Consider the following 17,253-nt stretch of genomic DNA (forward strand, 5'->3'; position numbering starts at 1 on the left):
AGAGTGGGTATGGGGGGAGAAGATGGAACTGTGAACTAGAACGATGGATATCAAATGGAATGAAGTAGAAAGATTTAACAAAAGAGTAAAATCAATAGACCTCGATAATGGATTTACAATGGAGAAGGAAGTATTAAGGGTGACCCTAAACTTAGGTTTTCACAACTGGATAGACAGTGATGCTACCTACTGAGATGGAATATTGAGAAAGTTCCAAGTTTGGGGGAGGAATCATATCTGTAGGGAAAAATTCAAATTTAATGCATTCATATCTTTTTCTTAGAGCATAGAAAAGGGATATCAAGATGTATATAGAAAAACAAACTACCTACTTAAGAAAGTTGCCCAGTTGCTCTGCAAATTAAAGGAAGAGTTACAGAGCAGTGACTCTGTGACTGCAATTTCTAGACAGCCCTCAACTGTAGACATTTCAGGTTGTGATTTTCATTTACTGTTCTTTGCCAGTTGTACTGTATTGTCCCAGCACTTATAGCAGGCAGGGGACATGCAAATTACCTCACCCCTTCTGGTGCTCTCCAAGCAACCCATTGGGTTAAGAGCATGGGCAGTAGCAGCTTTGGGGGAACTTGGGCAAATCATTTTATGTCAGTTGACCTCAATTTGTTCATATTTTGTGTAGCAAGTATTGCCAAAAGCATACTTGACTAAATGATCCCCAAGATCCCACCCAGCCTTGAAAGTCCAATATTCCATTCATTCACTTTACATATTCATTCATTCATTTAGCATGTTTGTTAAGTGTCTACTATGTGCAGATAACTATATTAGATGCTACCGACATACCAGCAGATAAGACATGGGCCCTTTCCAGAGGTCACTTTCCACAGGGTTGCCTACATTGAACAAGCAGATATGCAGTTTAGCACAGTTTGTTTGACAAGAACAGTTGGGATTCAGCTATAGAAGAGAAAAGGCTGTATTAGAGAGGGGTGAAGGGGTGATGAGCCAAGCAAAGCAGACAGGAAGATGAAATTGACCACAAGAAGGTGGCCCAGAAGTGTCCTATGATCATCATGCTCTAAAGCAACCCAGTGACAGATGCTTGGTCTTTTATGTGAAAGTTGACTATGTAGAAACATAGACTGGGTAAAAGTATAAAAGTGCGTCCTTGAGTTACTTCTTTCAGAAAGAATAAAATCATCTTGAATCTCCCCTAAAAGTCTCCTTAGAGAAGCCCTTCTCTCTTCTGTGTTCTATGATCCTAGAAAAGGTATGTGTATTTCTTCTCCTGTTGACTACTTTCCATAAAAATTGGAATTACTTTATGGAAAATGTGTATCTTCAATAATATAGTTCTCTATTACATTTAATATAGCTTCATTTGCTTGCTTAGTTATCTTATTAAAAGCATTATATTACTATGCAACATATACCCATATGATCTCTTTGCGTTTTTTGAACTTCTGCAATGCATCCAACTATACTAGGTTTACCCTCCAAGGATGATATACTCCCATTACACCCTTGTTTTCTCATTGTAACATTGCACTTGTGATTACTTTTTTATTGTACGGGACACCCTTAGTTGCAGGTGATAAAGACCAAACTTGAACTAGCTTAGACAATAGGGGAAAGACTTATGTAAACAAGGAAAGGCCAGGGATTTACTCCAAGCTGAGATAGGTTCAGGAATAGGCACCCAGCCCAAGGTAGGCCAGTTCTTTCCTAGAATTTGGGAACTTGGGAACAGTGAGAACATGAGTCAATTCCTCTCTGCAGATAAATGTTTGGGACAGACAAAATAATGAATGTTAACTTCATTTGGTTTCAGGTGAACTTACCCTAGCCATGATAGACCTGTCTATCTCATTTACTACTATACCTAGCAGAGTATCTGCCACATGAAAGTTCATGGTAATGTTGGCTGGATGAGTTCACTGAGTTAGTAATTTCAAGGATGGAACCCCCATCATATTATCATTTCCCGTATGAAATTAGATTTACCTCACATATTAATTTACATTTTCCAAGAATACCTCCCTCAGTAATGATACATGCTGACTGAAAGTATAAGTGGGAAATGAAATATGCCTGCTACTTTTAAGAACTACAAAATAGGAACCATGCAAAGTTATATTTTGTAGAACTGTACAAATTAAGACAGTCCAGATTATAAAATCTCAAATATTTTATGAACTTTTCTAACAGAATGTTACTCTGCAGTGAAGAAGGTAAGACACAGTCCCCCTACCCTTAATTATTTCAAATACAAGATTAGTTTTCAAGGGCACTTATTAAAAATTTAGATTTCTGGGCTCCGTTCCAGACTTCCTGACTCTAAACCCAAAGAGTGAGTTTAAAAATCAGTATCATTTAAAAGGCCCCTATGTGATTCTTAGAATCAACTGTGTAGTGCAAAGATAACATTTATGAAAGCTTGTCTTATAATGGTGACTAATTAGAAAACCAAAAGTAATCTATTCCATAGAATAGTATTGTGGTGTCACATATGTGGAGCTTATACTTCTGAGCCAAAATGGATTAACAGGGACCAGATTTACCCTCTCACCTAAAATAACAGTTCTCAAGATATTGAACATCAGGCAATAAAGGACAGTAACCCCTAAGAGACAAGAAGCAAACAAGATGAATCCTATGATTGCCTAATCTTACTAACTTGAGAGAGTTTCCAGGCCACAGCACAAGTAGGTATAATTGATGCAAAGCAGGCAGACTCCCTGAACTGAGGAGATAGAACTGAAAGTCTGGGGAGACCAAGGCATCTTAAGTTCATAGGAAAGAGTACTGAAGAAAAGAGAGCTGCACAGAGAGAGAACCTCAGAGATCTACAGAGAGTCATCCTCAAGTATTCTGAATAATGATCAGCACATTTTTGAGAGGAAACTACCCAGAGATAAGGAAAGACCATCCAAAAGGATTAGAGACAACATTGCCCAACACCAACTGCCCATTCCCAACCACCAGACTGGAAAAGCCAATTTGTGGGGCATTTTATAGAGTGCTCAGGAAGGTCTTCCCTCAGTAATGAGGAATAGGGATGGAAAATTACTCCAGACCTGCCTAACAAAGAATGAAAGGAAGATCAAAGGGTCAAACTAATTTTAAGTAACTGAACTATATCCCAGAAGAAAAGCTTAAGACTATTTATAGGAATAAAAAATACCTAGCATGCAACAAGGTAAAATTTACAATATCTGGCCTCTAATCAAGTATTACGAGGCATATTAAGAGACAGGAAAATGTGACCTATAATATGGAGAATAATCGATCAGAACTGACATAGAACTGACAAAGATATTTGAATTCGCAGAAAAATGCACTATTGCATTAATGGCAGATTAGACATTTCCAAAGAATAGATTAGTGAATTCAAAGATAGCAAAATAATTATCTAAAATAAAGAGAAAAAATAATTTTATTTTTAATAATATATTTTATTGAGTATGCCATTACAGTTGTCCCATTTCCCCCCTTCATTCCCCTCTACCCTGCACACCCCCCCCACCCACATTCCCCCACTTTAGTTCATGTCCATGTGTCACAAGTTTTTTAGCTTCTACATTTCCCATACTATTCTTGCCCTCCTCCTGTCTTATTTTCTCCCCATAGTCTATGCTACTTATTCTCTGTACCTTCTCCCTGCCTTTCCTTCTCCCACTCCCCTTTGCTAAAAACCTTCCATGTGATCTCCATTTCTGTGGCTCCACTCCTGTTATAGCTGTCCACTTAGTTTGCTTTTGTTTTAGGTGTGGTTGTTAATAACTGTGAGTTTGCTGTCCTTTCACTGTTCATACTTTTAATCTTCTTTTTCTTAGACAAGTCCCTTTAACATTTCATGCAATAAGGGCTTGGTGATGATGAACTCCTGAACTTGACCTTATCTGAGAAGTGCTTTATCTGCCCTTCCATTCTAAATGAAAGCTTTGCTGGATAGAGTAATCTTGGATGTAGGTCCTTGCTTTTCATGACTTTGAATGAAATAAAGAGAAAAAATAATTTTAATAGTCAATAATGTAATAACTCTGCCTGGTACTAGGTGGGTATTAGAAATATTAGGGGAAACACTTTGTAAAGTATATGATCACCTAATCACCTGAAACTAATAGAGAATAATGAATATAAACTTTAATTGAAAAATAAAAATTTTAGAAAAAGATTTTTCAAAACTAAAAGTATCACTGAGCTGTGAGACAACTGCAAGCATGTTAACTGATGGAAAAAATATTTAAAGAACTAATGGCTGAACATATTCCAACCATTGGAATATTTTCATTGATGAAAACTATAAAACTGCAGTTGCAACAACCACAATGAAGCACAAATATGAAGAAAAAAGTACCAAGTTGCATCATAATCAAATTGCTTAGAACCCATGATTAATAGATCTTAAAAACAGTAAGTGGTTGTTAAAAAAGAAAGGCATGTTACATACAGGGAAACAAAGATGAGGATGAAATTAGATTCCGTATCAGAAACAGTACAAATAAGAGCAATATCACTAAAGTACTGAAAGTTTAAAACAAAACTCGCAATTTACAGTTCTAAATCCAGCAAAGGTATCTTTCAAAAGGTAAAATAAAAACATTGTCAGACATACCAAAACAGAATTCATTAGACCTACAGTATAAGGAATGTAAAAGGACATCCTTATCATTTAAATTTCTTTAAAAGATAATTGGTAGCCCTGGCTGGTGTGGCTCAGAGGACTGAGTGCGAGCCTGTGAAGCAAAGGGTCACCAGTTCGATTCCCAATCAGGGCACATGCCTGGGTTGCAGGCCAGGTTCCCAGTCGGGGGAGTGCAAGAGACAACTACACATTGATGTTTCCCGTTCTCCCTCCCTTCCCCTCTCTCTAGAAATAAATAAACAAAATCTTTTTTAAAGATAATTGGCAGCCGTAGCAAATGTATATCAGTTGATTGTGCATCATCCCTCAAATCAAAAAATTGCCAGTTTGATTCCCAGTCAGAGCACATGCCTGGATTGTGGGTTCGGTCCCCATTTGGGGTAGGCATAAGAGACAGCCAATCAATGTTTCTGTCTCTCACTTTCTTCCTCCATTCTCATCTCCCTAAAAATAAATAAAATCTTTTAGAAACAAGATAATTGGCAGTTAAATAAAAATAATAGCAATATGTTTGGGGGTTTATAACATAAAAGTAAAATGTATAACAACAGTAGAACAAAGGTCAAGAGAAAGGAAGTGGAAGTACATTTTTAAATATATATATATTTTTTAAGATTATTTATTTATTTACTTATCTTTAGAGGGGAAGGAGAGAGGGAGAGAAACATCAATGTATGGTTGCCTTTCCTGCATCCCCTGTTGGGGGCTGGCCTGCAGGGAACCAGCCTGCAACCCAGGCATGTGCCCTGACTGGGAATCGAACCGCGATCCTCTGGTTCACAGGCCTGTGCTCAATCCACTGAGTTACACCAGCCAGGGTTACATTTTTAAATATATTTTATTAATTATGCCATTACAGTTGTCCCATTCCCTCCCTTCATTCCCCTCCACCCTGCATACCCACTCCCCCCACATTCTCCCCTTTAGTTCATGTCCATGTGTCTTAAGTTCTTTAGCTTTTATATTTCCCATACTATGCTTGCCCTCCCCCTGTCTGTTTTCTATCTAACATCTATGCTAATTATTCCCTGTACCTTTTACCCCTCTTTCCTCATCCCACGCCCTTGTTGCTAACCCTCCATGTGATCTCCATTTCTATAGTTCGACTCCTGATCTAGCTGTGTGCTTAGTTTGATTTTGTTTTAGGTGTGGTTGTTAATAACTGTGAGTTTGTTGTTTTTTCACTGTTCATACTTTTAATCTTCTTTTTCTTAGACAAGTCCCTTTAACATTTCATACAGTAAGGGCTTGGTGATGATGAACTCCTTGAACTTGACCTTATCTGAGAAGTACTTTATCTGTCCTTCCATTCTAAATGAAAACCTTGCTGGATAGAGCAATATTGGATGTAGGTCTTTGGATTTCATGACTTGGAATACTTCTTTCCAGCCCCGTCTTGCCTGTAAGGTCTCTTTTGAGAAATCAGCTGACAGTCTGATTCAAGCTCCTTTGTAGGTGACTGCCCCCTTATCTCTTGCTGCTTCTAGGATTCTCTCCTTCATTTTAATCTTAGCTAATGTAATTATGATGTGCCTTGGAGTGGTCCTCCTTGAGTCCACCTTCTTTGGACTCTCTGAGCTTCCTGGATTTCCTGGAGGTCTATTTCCTTTGCCAGACTGGGGAAGTTCTCCTTTATTATTTGTTCAAATAAGTTTTCCACTTGTGGCTGTTTCTTTCCCCCTTCTGGTACCCCTATAATTCAGATGTTGGAACGTTTAAAGATGTCCTGGAGGTTCCTAAGCCTCTCCTCATTTTTTTGAATTCTCATTTCTTCATTCCTTTCTGGTGGGATGTTTCGTTCTTCCTTCTGGTCCACTCCATTTTATCTGAGGCCCAGTTTCCGTTTCATCACTATTGGTTCCCTGTGCATTTTGCTTCATTTCACTTAGTGTAGCCTTCATTTTTTAAATCTAATTTGCAACTAAAATCAACCAGTCTGTGAGCATCCTGATCACCAGTATTTTGAACTGTGCATCTGATGGGTTGCCTATCTCTTTGTCGTTTAGAAGTATTGGCTCTGGGGCTTTGAGCTGTTCTTTTGCCTGAGCCATTATGTTTTGGTCTGTTCACACCTGTTACATACAAGGGGCGAAAGCTTAGGTGTTCAACAGGGCAGATCAACAGAGTCACTGGGTTGTGACTGGGGGAGGGGTCAGAGAGGGAGCAATGGCGTTTGTTCTGCTCTCTCTCGGATTTCGGTGCCCTCTACCACTTCCCACAAGCAAATTTGGCCCTTCTGCTGCTGGTTGCCAGGTGGGTGGGTCTCTCCAATGAACTGTCCTGTGAGGCTGGGAGCCTCTCCCGGCACCTCAACCCCTGAAAGTTTTTTCAATCAATGCTTTTAGGCTTTGCTTCCCATTGCTGGGGCCCTGCATTGTGCATTTTCACTGTTCGTCTTTTCACCTGGTTTATCTGCACATAAATGTGTGACTGGACATTGTGCCCTCACTGGGTCTGCCCATTGCCACCCCAGACCTGGGATCTGCCACCCACTGCTTGCGCGCCTGGGTCAGTCAGGCAGCCACCGCTTTTTCCTGCCACATCCCCTCTCTGCCAGCCGCTGACTCCGCCCGTTACCAGTCTGCATGAATGGTTTGTTGTTGTCGGACTTTGATACAGTTCAATTTTTCTGTCTGTTTTGGTTGTTTTTGTTTCTAAATCTTTGTTGTCCTTAAATTTGGTTGTGCGAGGAGGTACAGTGTTTTCACGTATGCCTCCATCTTGGCCAGAAGTCCCAGAAGTGCATGGTGATAAGGCTCTTATACTATTAGTGACATGGTATAATGTCACTTGAAGGTAGACAGTTGTAAGTTAAAAATGTATGCTATAAACCGTAAAGCAATCACTAATAAAACAAGACAATTATAGCTAATATGACAACACAGGAGAGAAAATAGAATAAAAATAAATTAATCCAGAGGGGGGAGGGGTATAATGGGAAAAACAGAGAAGGGTCATCAAGGAACATGTCTAAAGCACACATGTACAAAGCCAAAGCTGGGTAGGATTGAGGGTGGGAGGTGGGAATGGGTGAGGCAGGAGACAATGGTGGGGGGAAATGGAGACAACTGTACTTGAACAACAATTTTTAAAAAAGAAAAAATAACTGGGCCCAAAGAGGACCACACCAAGACACATCATAATTAAAATACCAAATGTTAAAGATAAAGGGAGAATCTTAAAGCTGCAAGAGATAAGAAGTTAGTTACTTACATAGGAGGAACAGGGAGAAAGGGGAAAATGGTGTAGGGATCAAGAAGCATAGTTGGTAGGAATGAAATAGACAGGGGGATGTTAAAGAAGTTATCTACAAAGGAGTTCTCATAAGATTATCAGTTGATTTCTCAAAAGAAACTTTGTAGGCAAGAAGGGACTGGCAAGAAGTATTCAAAGTGGTGAAAAGCAAGGACCTACAACCTAGATTACTTAATGCAGCAAAGCTATCATATAGAATTAAAAGGCAGATAAAGTGCTTCCCAGACAAGGTAAGCTAAAGGAGTTAATCATCACCAAGCCATTATTATTTGAAATGTTAAGGGGACTTATATAAGAAAAAGAAGATCAAAACTATGAAAAATAAAATGGCAACAAATTCACAACTATCAACAGCTGAATCTAAAAAAACAAAACAAGAAAACAAGCAGAACTGGAACAGAATCATATCTATAGATATCACTTGGGAGGCTTATCAGCTGGGAGGGGGAAGGCAGAGTATGGGGGAAAGGTGCAGGGATTAAGAAGTGTAAATTGGCAGGTACAAAATAGACAGGGGGTTGTTAAGAACAGTACAGGAAATGTGAAGCCAGAGAACTTATATGTATAAGCCATGGACACGAACTAAGGTGATAGGGATTGCTGGAGGGAATGGGGTACCAGCAAGACAGGGGCAAAGGGGAGGAAATTGGGACAACTGTAATAGCGTAATCAATAAAATATTTCTTAAATAGAGAAAAATCAATGACCTTTTCTTCGAGAAGATCAGGCTGATCAGTGGGAAAAAAGACTAATTAAGAATATCATACATTTGAGAAGCAACATTATTACAAATTCTACAGATACAAAAAAGGATAATAAGGAAATATGATAACTTCATGTTAGTAAATTCAACAACTTAGATAAAATGGATAAATTCCTTGGAAGACAGAAACGACCAAAACTCACTTAAGAAGGAGTAAACAGTTGCCCTACACTATTTAAAAGTTAAATTTGTAGTTAAAAACAGTGCCTCGGAGAAAACTCCAGGCCAAGATTGTTTAAAGAGATAATACCAGGGACTTCTGGTTAAGATGACAACATAGGTACACTTGACTCGCCTCCTCATATAACCACTTAAAATTACAACTAAAATATACAACAGCCATCACTTGAAACTGTCACAAATTGAGTTGAATGGAAGTCTAACAACTAAGGGATTAAAGAAACTACATCATTCAGACTGGTAGGAGGGGTGGAGATGCAGAACAGGCTGGTCCCAAACCCACAATTGGTGGATAAAAATTTGGGAGAGATATCTTGGGTACGAGTAGTCCCAACCCCACACTAGGACCCCCAGCCCCAGGTTCCAGTGCCAAGAAGATAAGACCTCATAACTTCTAGCTGCAAAACCAGCAGGGATTGAGTCAATGGAAAAAACTTGTGGAGTTCCAAGCAGTTTCCCTTAAAGAACCCACACATGGACTTACTCAGATGCACTCTGTCTGAGCTCTAGCACCTGGGAAGCAACTTGAACGGCACCAGTGGCATAAAGTGAGGAACTGTAGTGTCTGGCATCAAGGTGGCAGCTGGTGGACAGCTTCCTCCCAGACAAAAAGATGGGCAGAGGCCATTGTCACTTTTCTGAGCCCTCCTACCATGGAGCCACAGAGCCAGCAGGTAGGTGCCATATCTGAGACTTCATCAACCTGGCAAACGCTGTTTGCCCTGCCCTGGAGATTCCCTGAGACTCCATCCTACCCAATTAGCATGCCCACCCAAGCTATTAACCATGACTTTTCCAAATAAGTGGCTGGTCTTCGCTCATGCTTCACAACTTCCTAAGTCCTCTCACACAAGCAATAGCTAAGTGGCCCCAGGCCTGGACTAGCAGTAGCCAGCCTAGATTCACAGCTTGGCTTTACCTGGGAATCTCTAAGCCCAACACAAGTAGCAACCATTTCAGATTGCTTCATAGCTTAGGCAAGTGGCCCCAGGCAAAACATAGGTGGGAGTCCACCTTGGTCTGTACCACCTGGGAAACCCAGAGCCTGTGCACCCAGTAGACAGCTGTAGACCATGTTGGAGCACCACCACCCTGCCCCTGCACAGTTCATCTTCCATGGAAGGTGGAGGTCAGTGGTCACAGCCAAACCTTGCAGCTGACTGGCCTGGGTAAATCCCTCCCATTGACCTGCCAACAGCACCCAAGTCTCAACTACAAGAGGAGGGTGTACTCAGCCCACATGAAAGGTGCACCTTGAGTACCCAACGTGGGTGATAGGGGAGGCTGTGCCTCTGGACCCTACAGAACACCTACTATATTAGGCCACACTATGAAGACAGAGAGTCAAAGCAGCTCTACCTAATATATAGAAACAAACACAAGGAAGCTGCCAAAACAAGGAGACAAAGAAACATAGCCCAAGTGAAAGAACAAATTAAAACTCCCTAAAAAGAACTAAGCAAAATGGAGATAAGCAATCTATCAGATGCAGAGTTCAAAACACTGATTATAAGGATGCTCAAGGTGAGGACCTCCACAGCATAAAAAAGATCCAGTCAGAAACAAAGGATAAACTAATTGAAATAAAGAACAGTTTACAGGGAAGTAACAGTACAGTGGATGAAGCTGACAATCAAATCAATGATTTGGAACATAACGAAGCAAAAAACAACCCATTAGAACAATGAGAAGAAAAAAGAATCCAAAAAAAATTAGAAGAGTGTAAGCAGCCTCTGAGACAACTTCGATAGCTCCAATAGTCACATCATAAAAGTACCAGAAAGAGAAGAGAAAGAGCAAGAAATTGAAAATCTATCTGAAAAAATAATGGAAGAAAAATTTCCTAATTTGGTGAAGGAAATAGACATTCAAGTCCAGGAAGCACAGAAAAGTCCCAAACAAGATGGATACAAAGAGGCCCACTCCAAGACACATCATAATTAAAATGCCAAAAGTTAAAGAGACAATCTTAAAAGCAGCAAAAGAAAAACAGATAATTGCCTACAAAGGAGTTCCCATAACACTACCAGCTGATTGCTCAAAAGAAATTTTGCAAGTAGAAGGGATTGGCATGAAATATTCAAAGTCATGAAAAGCAGGGACCTACAGCCAAGATTGCTCTCCCCAGCAAAGCTATCATTTAGAATCAAAGGGCAGGTAAAAAGCTTCCCAGACAAGAAAAAACTAAAGGACTTCATCATCTGCAGATCATATGAAATGTTAAAGGGACTCGTTTAAGAAAAAGATCAAAACTATGAACAATATAATGGCAAATAATAAATATCAAGAGTTAAATGTAGAAAATTAAGCAAACAAGAACAGAGACATAATCATGGATACAGAAAGCATTTTGATGGTTGCCAGATGGGAGGTAGATATTGCTGAATGCATGAAGAGGTAGGGGATAAAGAAGTACAAATAGGTAGTTACAGAATAGCCATGGGTATGTAAAGTACAATATAGCAAATGGAATAGCCAAAGAACCTATACATATGACCCATGCATGTGAACAATGGTGTGGGGGTTGCCTGAGCAAGTAGGGGACGCTGGGTGGAAGGGGCCAAAGGGGGAAAAATTGAGACAACTGCAATACCATGATCAATAAAATATAATTTTAAAAAATAAAAATGAAAAATAATGAGAAAAGAAGTAACACCAGTTCTACACAAACTTCCCAAACCATTGAAAAGGAAGGAATTCTTCCAACTTAGTTTTTTTTAATATATTTTATTGATTATACCATTACAGTCATTCTATTCCCCCCACTTCATTCCCCTCCACCCACACACTTCCTCCCCCACCATTCTCCCCCGCTTAGTTATAACCATGTGTCTCAAGTTCTTTAGATTCTATATTTCCCCCACTATTCTTGCCCTCCCCCCTATCTATTTTCTACCTACCCTCTATGCTATTTTCTGTGCCTTCTCCCCCCTTCTCCTCCTCCCACCCCCCTGTTGCTAACCCTCCATGTGCTCTTCATTTCTATGGTTCCGTTCCTGATCTATCTGTCCTCTTGGTTTGCTTTTGTTTTAGGTGTGGTTGTTAATAACTGTGTGTTTGCTGTCCTTTCACTGTTGATATTTTTCATCATCTCTTCCTTATATAAGTCCCTTTAGCATTTCATATAATAAGGGCTTGGTGATGATGAACTCCTTGAACTTGACCTTATCTGAGAAGCACTTTATCTGTCCTTCCATTCTAAATGAAAGTTTTGCTGGATAAAGCAATCTTGGCTGTAGGTCTTTGGATTTCATGACTTGGAATACTTCTTTCCAGCCCCTTCTTGCCTGTAAGGTCTCTTTTGAGAAATCCGCTGACAGTCTGATGGGTACTCCTTTGTAGGTGACTGCCCCCTTATCTCTTGCTGCTTCTAGGATTCTCTCCTTCATTTTCATCTTGGCTAATGTAATTATGATGTAGCTTGGTGTGTTCCTCTTTAGGTCTGTCTTCTTTGGGAGTCTCTGAGCTTCCTGGATTTCCTGGAAGTCTATTTCCTTTGCCAGACTGGGGAAGTTCTCCTTTATTATTTGTTCAAATAAGTGTTCCACTCGTGGCTGTTTCTTTCCCCCTCTGGTACCCCTATAATCCAGATGTTGGAACATTTAAAGATGTCCTGGAGGTTCCTAAGCCTCTCCTCATTTTTTTGAATTCTCATTTCTTCATTCCTTTCTGGTTAGATGTTTTGTTCTTTCTTCTGGTCCATTCCATTGATTTGAGTCCCAGTTTCTTTTCCATTGCTATTGGTTTCCTGGACATCTCCCTTCATTTCACTTAGTTTAGCCTTCATATGTTCCTCTAATTTGTGACTATAATCCACCAGTTCTGTGAGCATCCTGATAAACAGTGTCTTGAACTGTGCTTCTGAGAGGCTGGCAATCTCTCAGTTGCTGAGAGTTATTGGGTCTGGGACTTTGAGTTCTTCTTGCGCCATCTTTTGGGCTGTTCGTGCCTGTTCCGTAGCAGGATGGGAGCCCTAGGTCTTCACCAGAGCAGGGCAACTTAGTCGCTGGGTTGTGACGCTGTATGTGGGAGCGGGGTCAATGAGGAGCAATGGCGTTCCATCTGCTGCCTCCCGCCGCGGCCCCCACAGGTGCGGCAGCTGCCACCGTCACTGGGGCCCGCGCATTTTGTCCCACTGCACACGAGTGTGCCACCACAGTCAGCTCTCGCCCCCTGGGGCCTGCGTGGTCTGTCTCACTGTGTGCGAATGTGTGACCACAGTCAGTCTGCCCCACACCCTGACTGGGTCCAGGCCGCCTGTGCGCCTATGTCAGGGGATCTGTCCTGCCCGACCCTACTCCACCGCTGGCTCCACCCCTCTTACCGTCCCAGTTGAACAGTTTGTTGTTGTCGGACTTCCGTATTATTCAATTATCTGTTCTTTGGCTGTGTCTTTGTTCTCCAAACCTTTGTTGTATTCAAACTTGGTTGTGGGAGAAGGCACAGTGTTTCCACCTATGCCTCCATCTTGGCGGAAACCTTAGTTTTTGTTACTAGTATCATCATCATCATCTTCATCATCATCATCATCAGGCTGGCATTGCCCTGATACCCCCAAACCAGATAAAGGCATACTAGAAAACTACAGACCAGTAACCCTCTTGAATATAGACACAAAAATTCTAAACAACTCCATATCTAAAATGAAAAAGAAGACGACAATGATGACGTCATAACAAAGTGGAGACCAACACAGGAATACAGCTTTGTTTATAATAGCCAAATGCTAGAAACAATTCAGTGGGTGAATGGGTAAACAAAATGATGTATCCATACAATGGAATATTCGGCAAAAACAATAGACTATTGATTCGTGCAACAAGGTTTGCATCTGACATTGTGAGTGAAAAAAATGCAACAGAACTTTGCTTTGACAATGGGCACAGTATGCAAATGATATTTTGTTGAGTTGTAAATTTAAAATCCGTATGGTTTTTGTTAACCACTATCACCCCAATAAATTCAATTAAAAACAAATTAGTTAAATTTAAACTAAATAATAAAATGAGCATTTTATCCATTCAATATTTTAAAAACAGTATACATACTGTATGAATTTGTTTATATGCCAGCTAAAGCCTATCAGTTAGTTGCTTGGAGATGAGGGGGCAGGATGTAGAGGGATGCGAGTAGATTACCAGCAGGCATGGGGAAACTTTTTGTGGGGGTGGATATATTCACTCTCCTGATTGTGGTGATGTTTTCAGGCCTATAGACCTACATTATCAAACTTATCAAATTGTACACTTTAAATAACTATATGCCAGTTATACTCATATATCAATTAAAACTTTTAAAATGATTAAAAACATGAAAAGTAAAACAACATGGGAAATACAATTAGAAGATTAAAAACACTATATAAAATATATGTATACTGTTATTATAGCAATCAAAATACCAAAAATAATTTTTTCATGGCACAGTGGAGTAATGCATGGTTTTCTCCCCTATTATCAATATTTTCTTTAATGTTTTCCTACTTTTTATAATTAAAATTACAGCAAAACCAAAAATATAAAAACAACTGCCAGTCCTCAGTGGGTGGCTTGGTTGGTTGGAGCATTGTCCTGCACACCAAAAGGTTGGGGGTTTGATCCCTGATCAGTGTGCGTACGGAAGGTAACAATTGATGTTTGTCTCTCTCTTTCCCTGTCCCTTCCTCTCTATATATAAAATGAATAAACTTGCCCTGACTAGTGTAGCTCAGTGGATTGAGCATGGGCCTGTGAACCAAAGGATCATGGTTCTATTCCCAGTCAGGGCACATGTCTGGGTTGCAGGCCAGTTCACAGCAGGGAATGCATGAGAGGCAACCATACACTGATACTTCTCTCCCTCCATCCTTCTCTTCTCCTCTAAAGATAAATAAATAAAATCTTTTAAACAATAAATAAATAGCCCTGGCTGGTATAGCTCGGTGGATTGAGCATGGACCTGCAAACCAAAGGTTCATGGTTCGATTCCCAGTCAGGACACATGTCTGGGTTGCAGGCCAGTTCCCAGCAGGGAATGCATGAGAGGCAACCATACATTGATATTTTCTCCCTCTCTCCTACCCTTCCCCTCTAAAGATAAATGAATAAAATATTTTTAAATTTTTAAATAATAAATAAATAAAATGAATAAACTTATTTAGGGGTGAGGATTAAAAAATTAAAAAGAAGTGCCATCTCATAGTAATTCTATTTTTACTTTTTACAGGGAATCACTTTAAAAATGAATGAGTTAAATCATTGTATTGTTGCAAGAATTATGCATGGGGGCATGATTCACAGGCAAGGTAAGTTTCACATATGATCCTTTTTTTCCTTCATTAACTTTTTTTCCTGTGGCCTAGTGAAGTATTTTTATGATCTGTATAAAAGATCTGTTAAGTATATGGTTTATATAAGTGATCTATTTAAGTTTCTTTTGGTTTTAGTATTTGTTGCCCTCCATTTCTTCTTATTCATCTGCACATGCTCCAGCCTATGGATAATGGAGGGAGGGTGTGTTACAGTTCTGTTGCTGGAGCATCTGTGAACCACTGTTTAGTCCTGACTTATTGGAGACCGTGAAAGATAAAGCAAAGTATTCTATTGGGCCATAGGATATATGGAAGACATCTATTCTGGGATATAAGATATATATTTAAAAAGTTAAATCACAGTTCAAGAATTATTCTCTTCATTCAGAAATTATATGTACTATTTATAAATTAAGAAATTCCAGTTTCATAAATAACAATGTAAAAATTCAATGGTACGATCAAACTATAGTTGCCAGAAGGGAGAGGATTTGGCAAGGGGGGCTGCATGAAAAAGGTGAAGGGATTAAGAGTTACAAATTCATAGTCACAAAATAGTTACAGGATATAAAGTACAGCATAGGGAATATAGTCAATAATGTTGTAATAACCATGTATGGTGCCAGGTGGGCACTTGAAATATCAGAGGGAACACTTTGTAAAGTATGTGATTGTATAACCATTGTGCTATACACCTGAAACTAATACAAAATAATATTGAATGGCAACTGCAATTGAAAAAAATATTTAATTCAGTGGTAAAATAAGATATATCAAGTTTTTGATTAAGTTTTTAATACCTACTATAGTAGAGTACATTCATTCTGAGGAGGGAATTCACTAAGGACTGACGTAGACAAAAATAATTTTGTTGAATAAGTGGAATTTTCATTAACCTTCAGGTGGGCAGGATTTGAATGTGCATTAACCTTTGGGTGGGCTTCTCTGTGAAAGGGCTGCGTTATGTGTACTAGTACTTAGAGTGTAATCCAAAAATCATTCTCCTGTCCAAAATTAGACTTCCTTTCTTTGATATCAGGTTGTTTTTTTTACTTAACACCTTATTTCCTTCACCCCAGAGAGCAAGAAGTAACACAATAAGCGTTTAAGTGTCTTCCTGTCCTCTCTAGAGATGACCGTTGTGTACATGGTCATCTGCTGTGGCACTAGTGCTGCCTTCAGGGGAATCTTTATAGGCTTAGGGAATAGACAGCATTCACACAGGAGGATGTTTGGTTTTCAATCCCAGTATGAATTTTTGTTTATTATTTTTAATAATTTGCTGTGACCTCAGAAAAGTCACAATATCATTATTTCTTTAATCTCTTTTTCCTATATGACTGCACTGGCTAGGATCTGCTATCTAATAGAAGTGGCATAGTGGCATCCTTGTCCTTTTCTTGTTTTTAAAAGGTAGCTTTTTGCCCTGGCTGGTGTAGCTCAGTGGATTGAGCACAGGCCTGTGAACCACACGTTCGCAGTTCCGTTCCCAGTCAGGGCACATGCCTGGGTTGCAGGCCAGTTCCCAGCAGGGGACTCAGGAGAGGCAGCCATATACTGATATTTCTCTCCTTCTCTCCTTCCCTTCCCCTTTAAAGATAAATAAATAAAATCTTTTTAAAATAAATAAATAAATAAAAGGTAGCTTTTCAATGTTTCCCCATGAAGACTAACATTTACTGTACATTTTTTAGTAGATAACATTTTTTATGGCTGAAAAAGTTCTCTTTTATTCTTAGTTGCTGAGCATTTTAATTATGATTGGGTATTGAATTTTATCAAGTGCTGTTTCTGCATCTGTTGAGATGATCATTTGGTTTTTTTCCTTATATCTATTAGTGTGGTGAGTGACTTTTAAAGATTTCCTCATGATTAGACTCCCTTGCATTTCTTAGATAAACCCAGCTTAGTCATTGTAGATTATCTTTTATATGTACTACTAAACTCTGTGCTAACATTTTGTTTAGGACTTTGTGTTTGCAATTATGATTGAGACTGGCCTGTAGTTAATTTTTTTTCTTGTGTTTTTCTGTCTCATTTTAGTGTTAAAGTTACTTTAGCTTCCTAGAATGACTTAGCCTTTTTTTCTTCATGAAGTTCTCTGAAAGAGTTTGTATAGCATTGGAGTGATTCATACCTGGAAAGTTTAGTAGACCT

The 17,253-nt window shown here is 39.4% G+C and overlaps 1 protein-coding gene across 1 annotated transcript in view; it reads left to right on the forward strand.

Annotated features, from left to right (window-relative positions):
* The window catches only part of CASK (calcium/calmodulin dependent serine protein kinase), a 365,574-nt gene that overhangs the window by 299,609 nt on the left and 48,712 nt on the right, over window positions 1-17,253 (forward strand). The window contains exon 15 of the mRNA XM_037057119.1: window positions 15,012-15,090. Within this exon, the coding sequence (XP_036913014.1) occupies window positions 15,012-15,090 (79 nt within the window). The remainder of the gene's footprint in view (window positions 1-15,011; window positions 15,091-17,253) is intronic.

The sequence above is a fragment of the Sturnira hondurensis genome, unplaced genomic scaffold (genome assembly GCF_014824575.4).
Source record: "Sturnira hondurensis isolate 20B ecotype Veracruz unplaced genomic scaffold, ASM1482457v3 Scaffold0009449, whole genome shotgun sequence".
NCBI lineage: Eukaryota > Metazoa > Chordata > Mammalia > Chiroptera > Phyllostomidae > Sturnira > Sturnira hondurensis.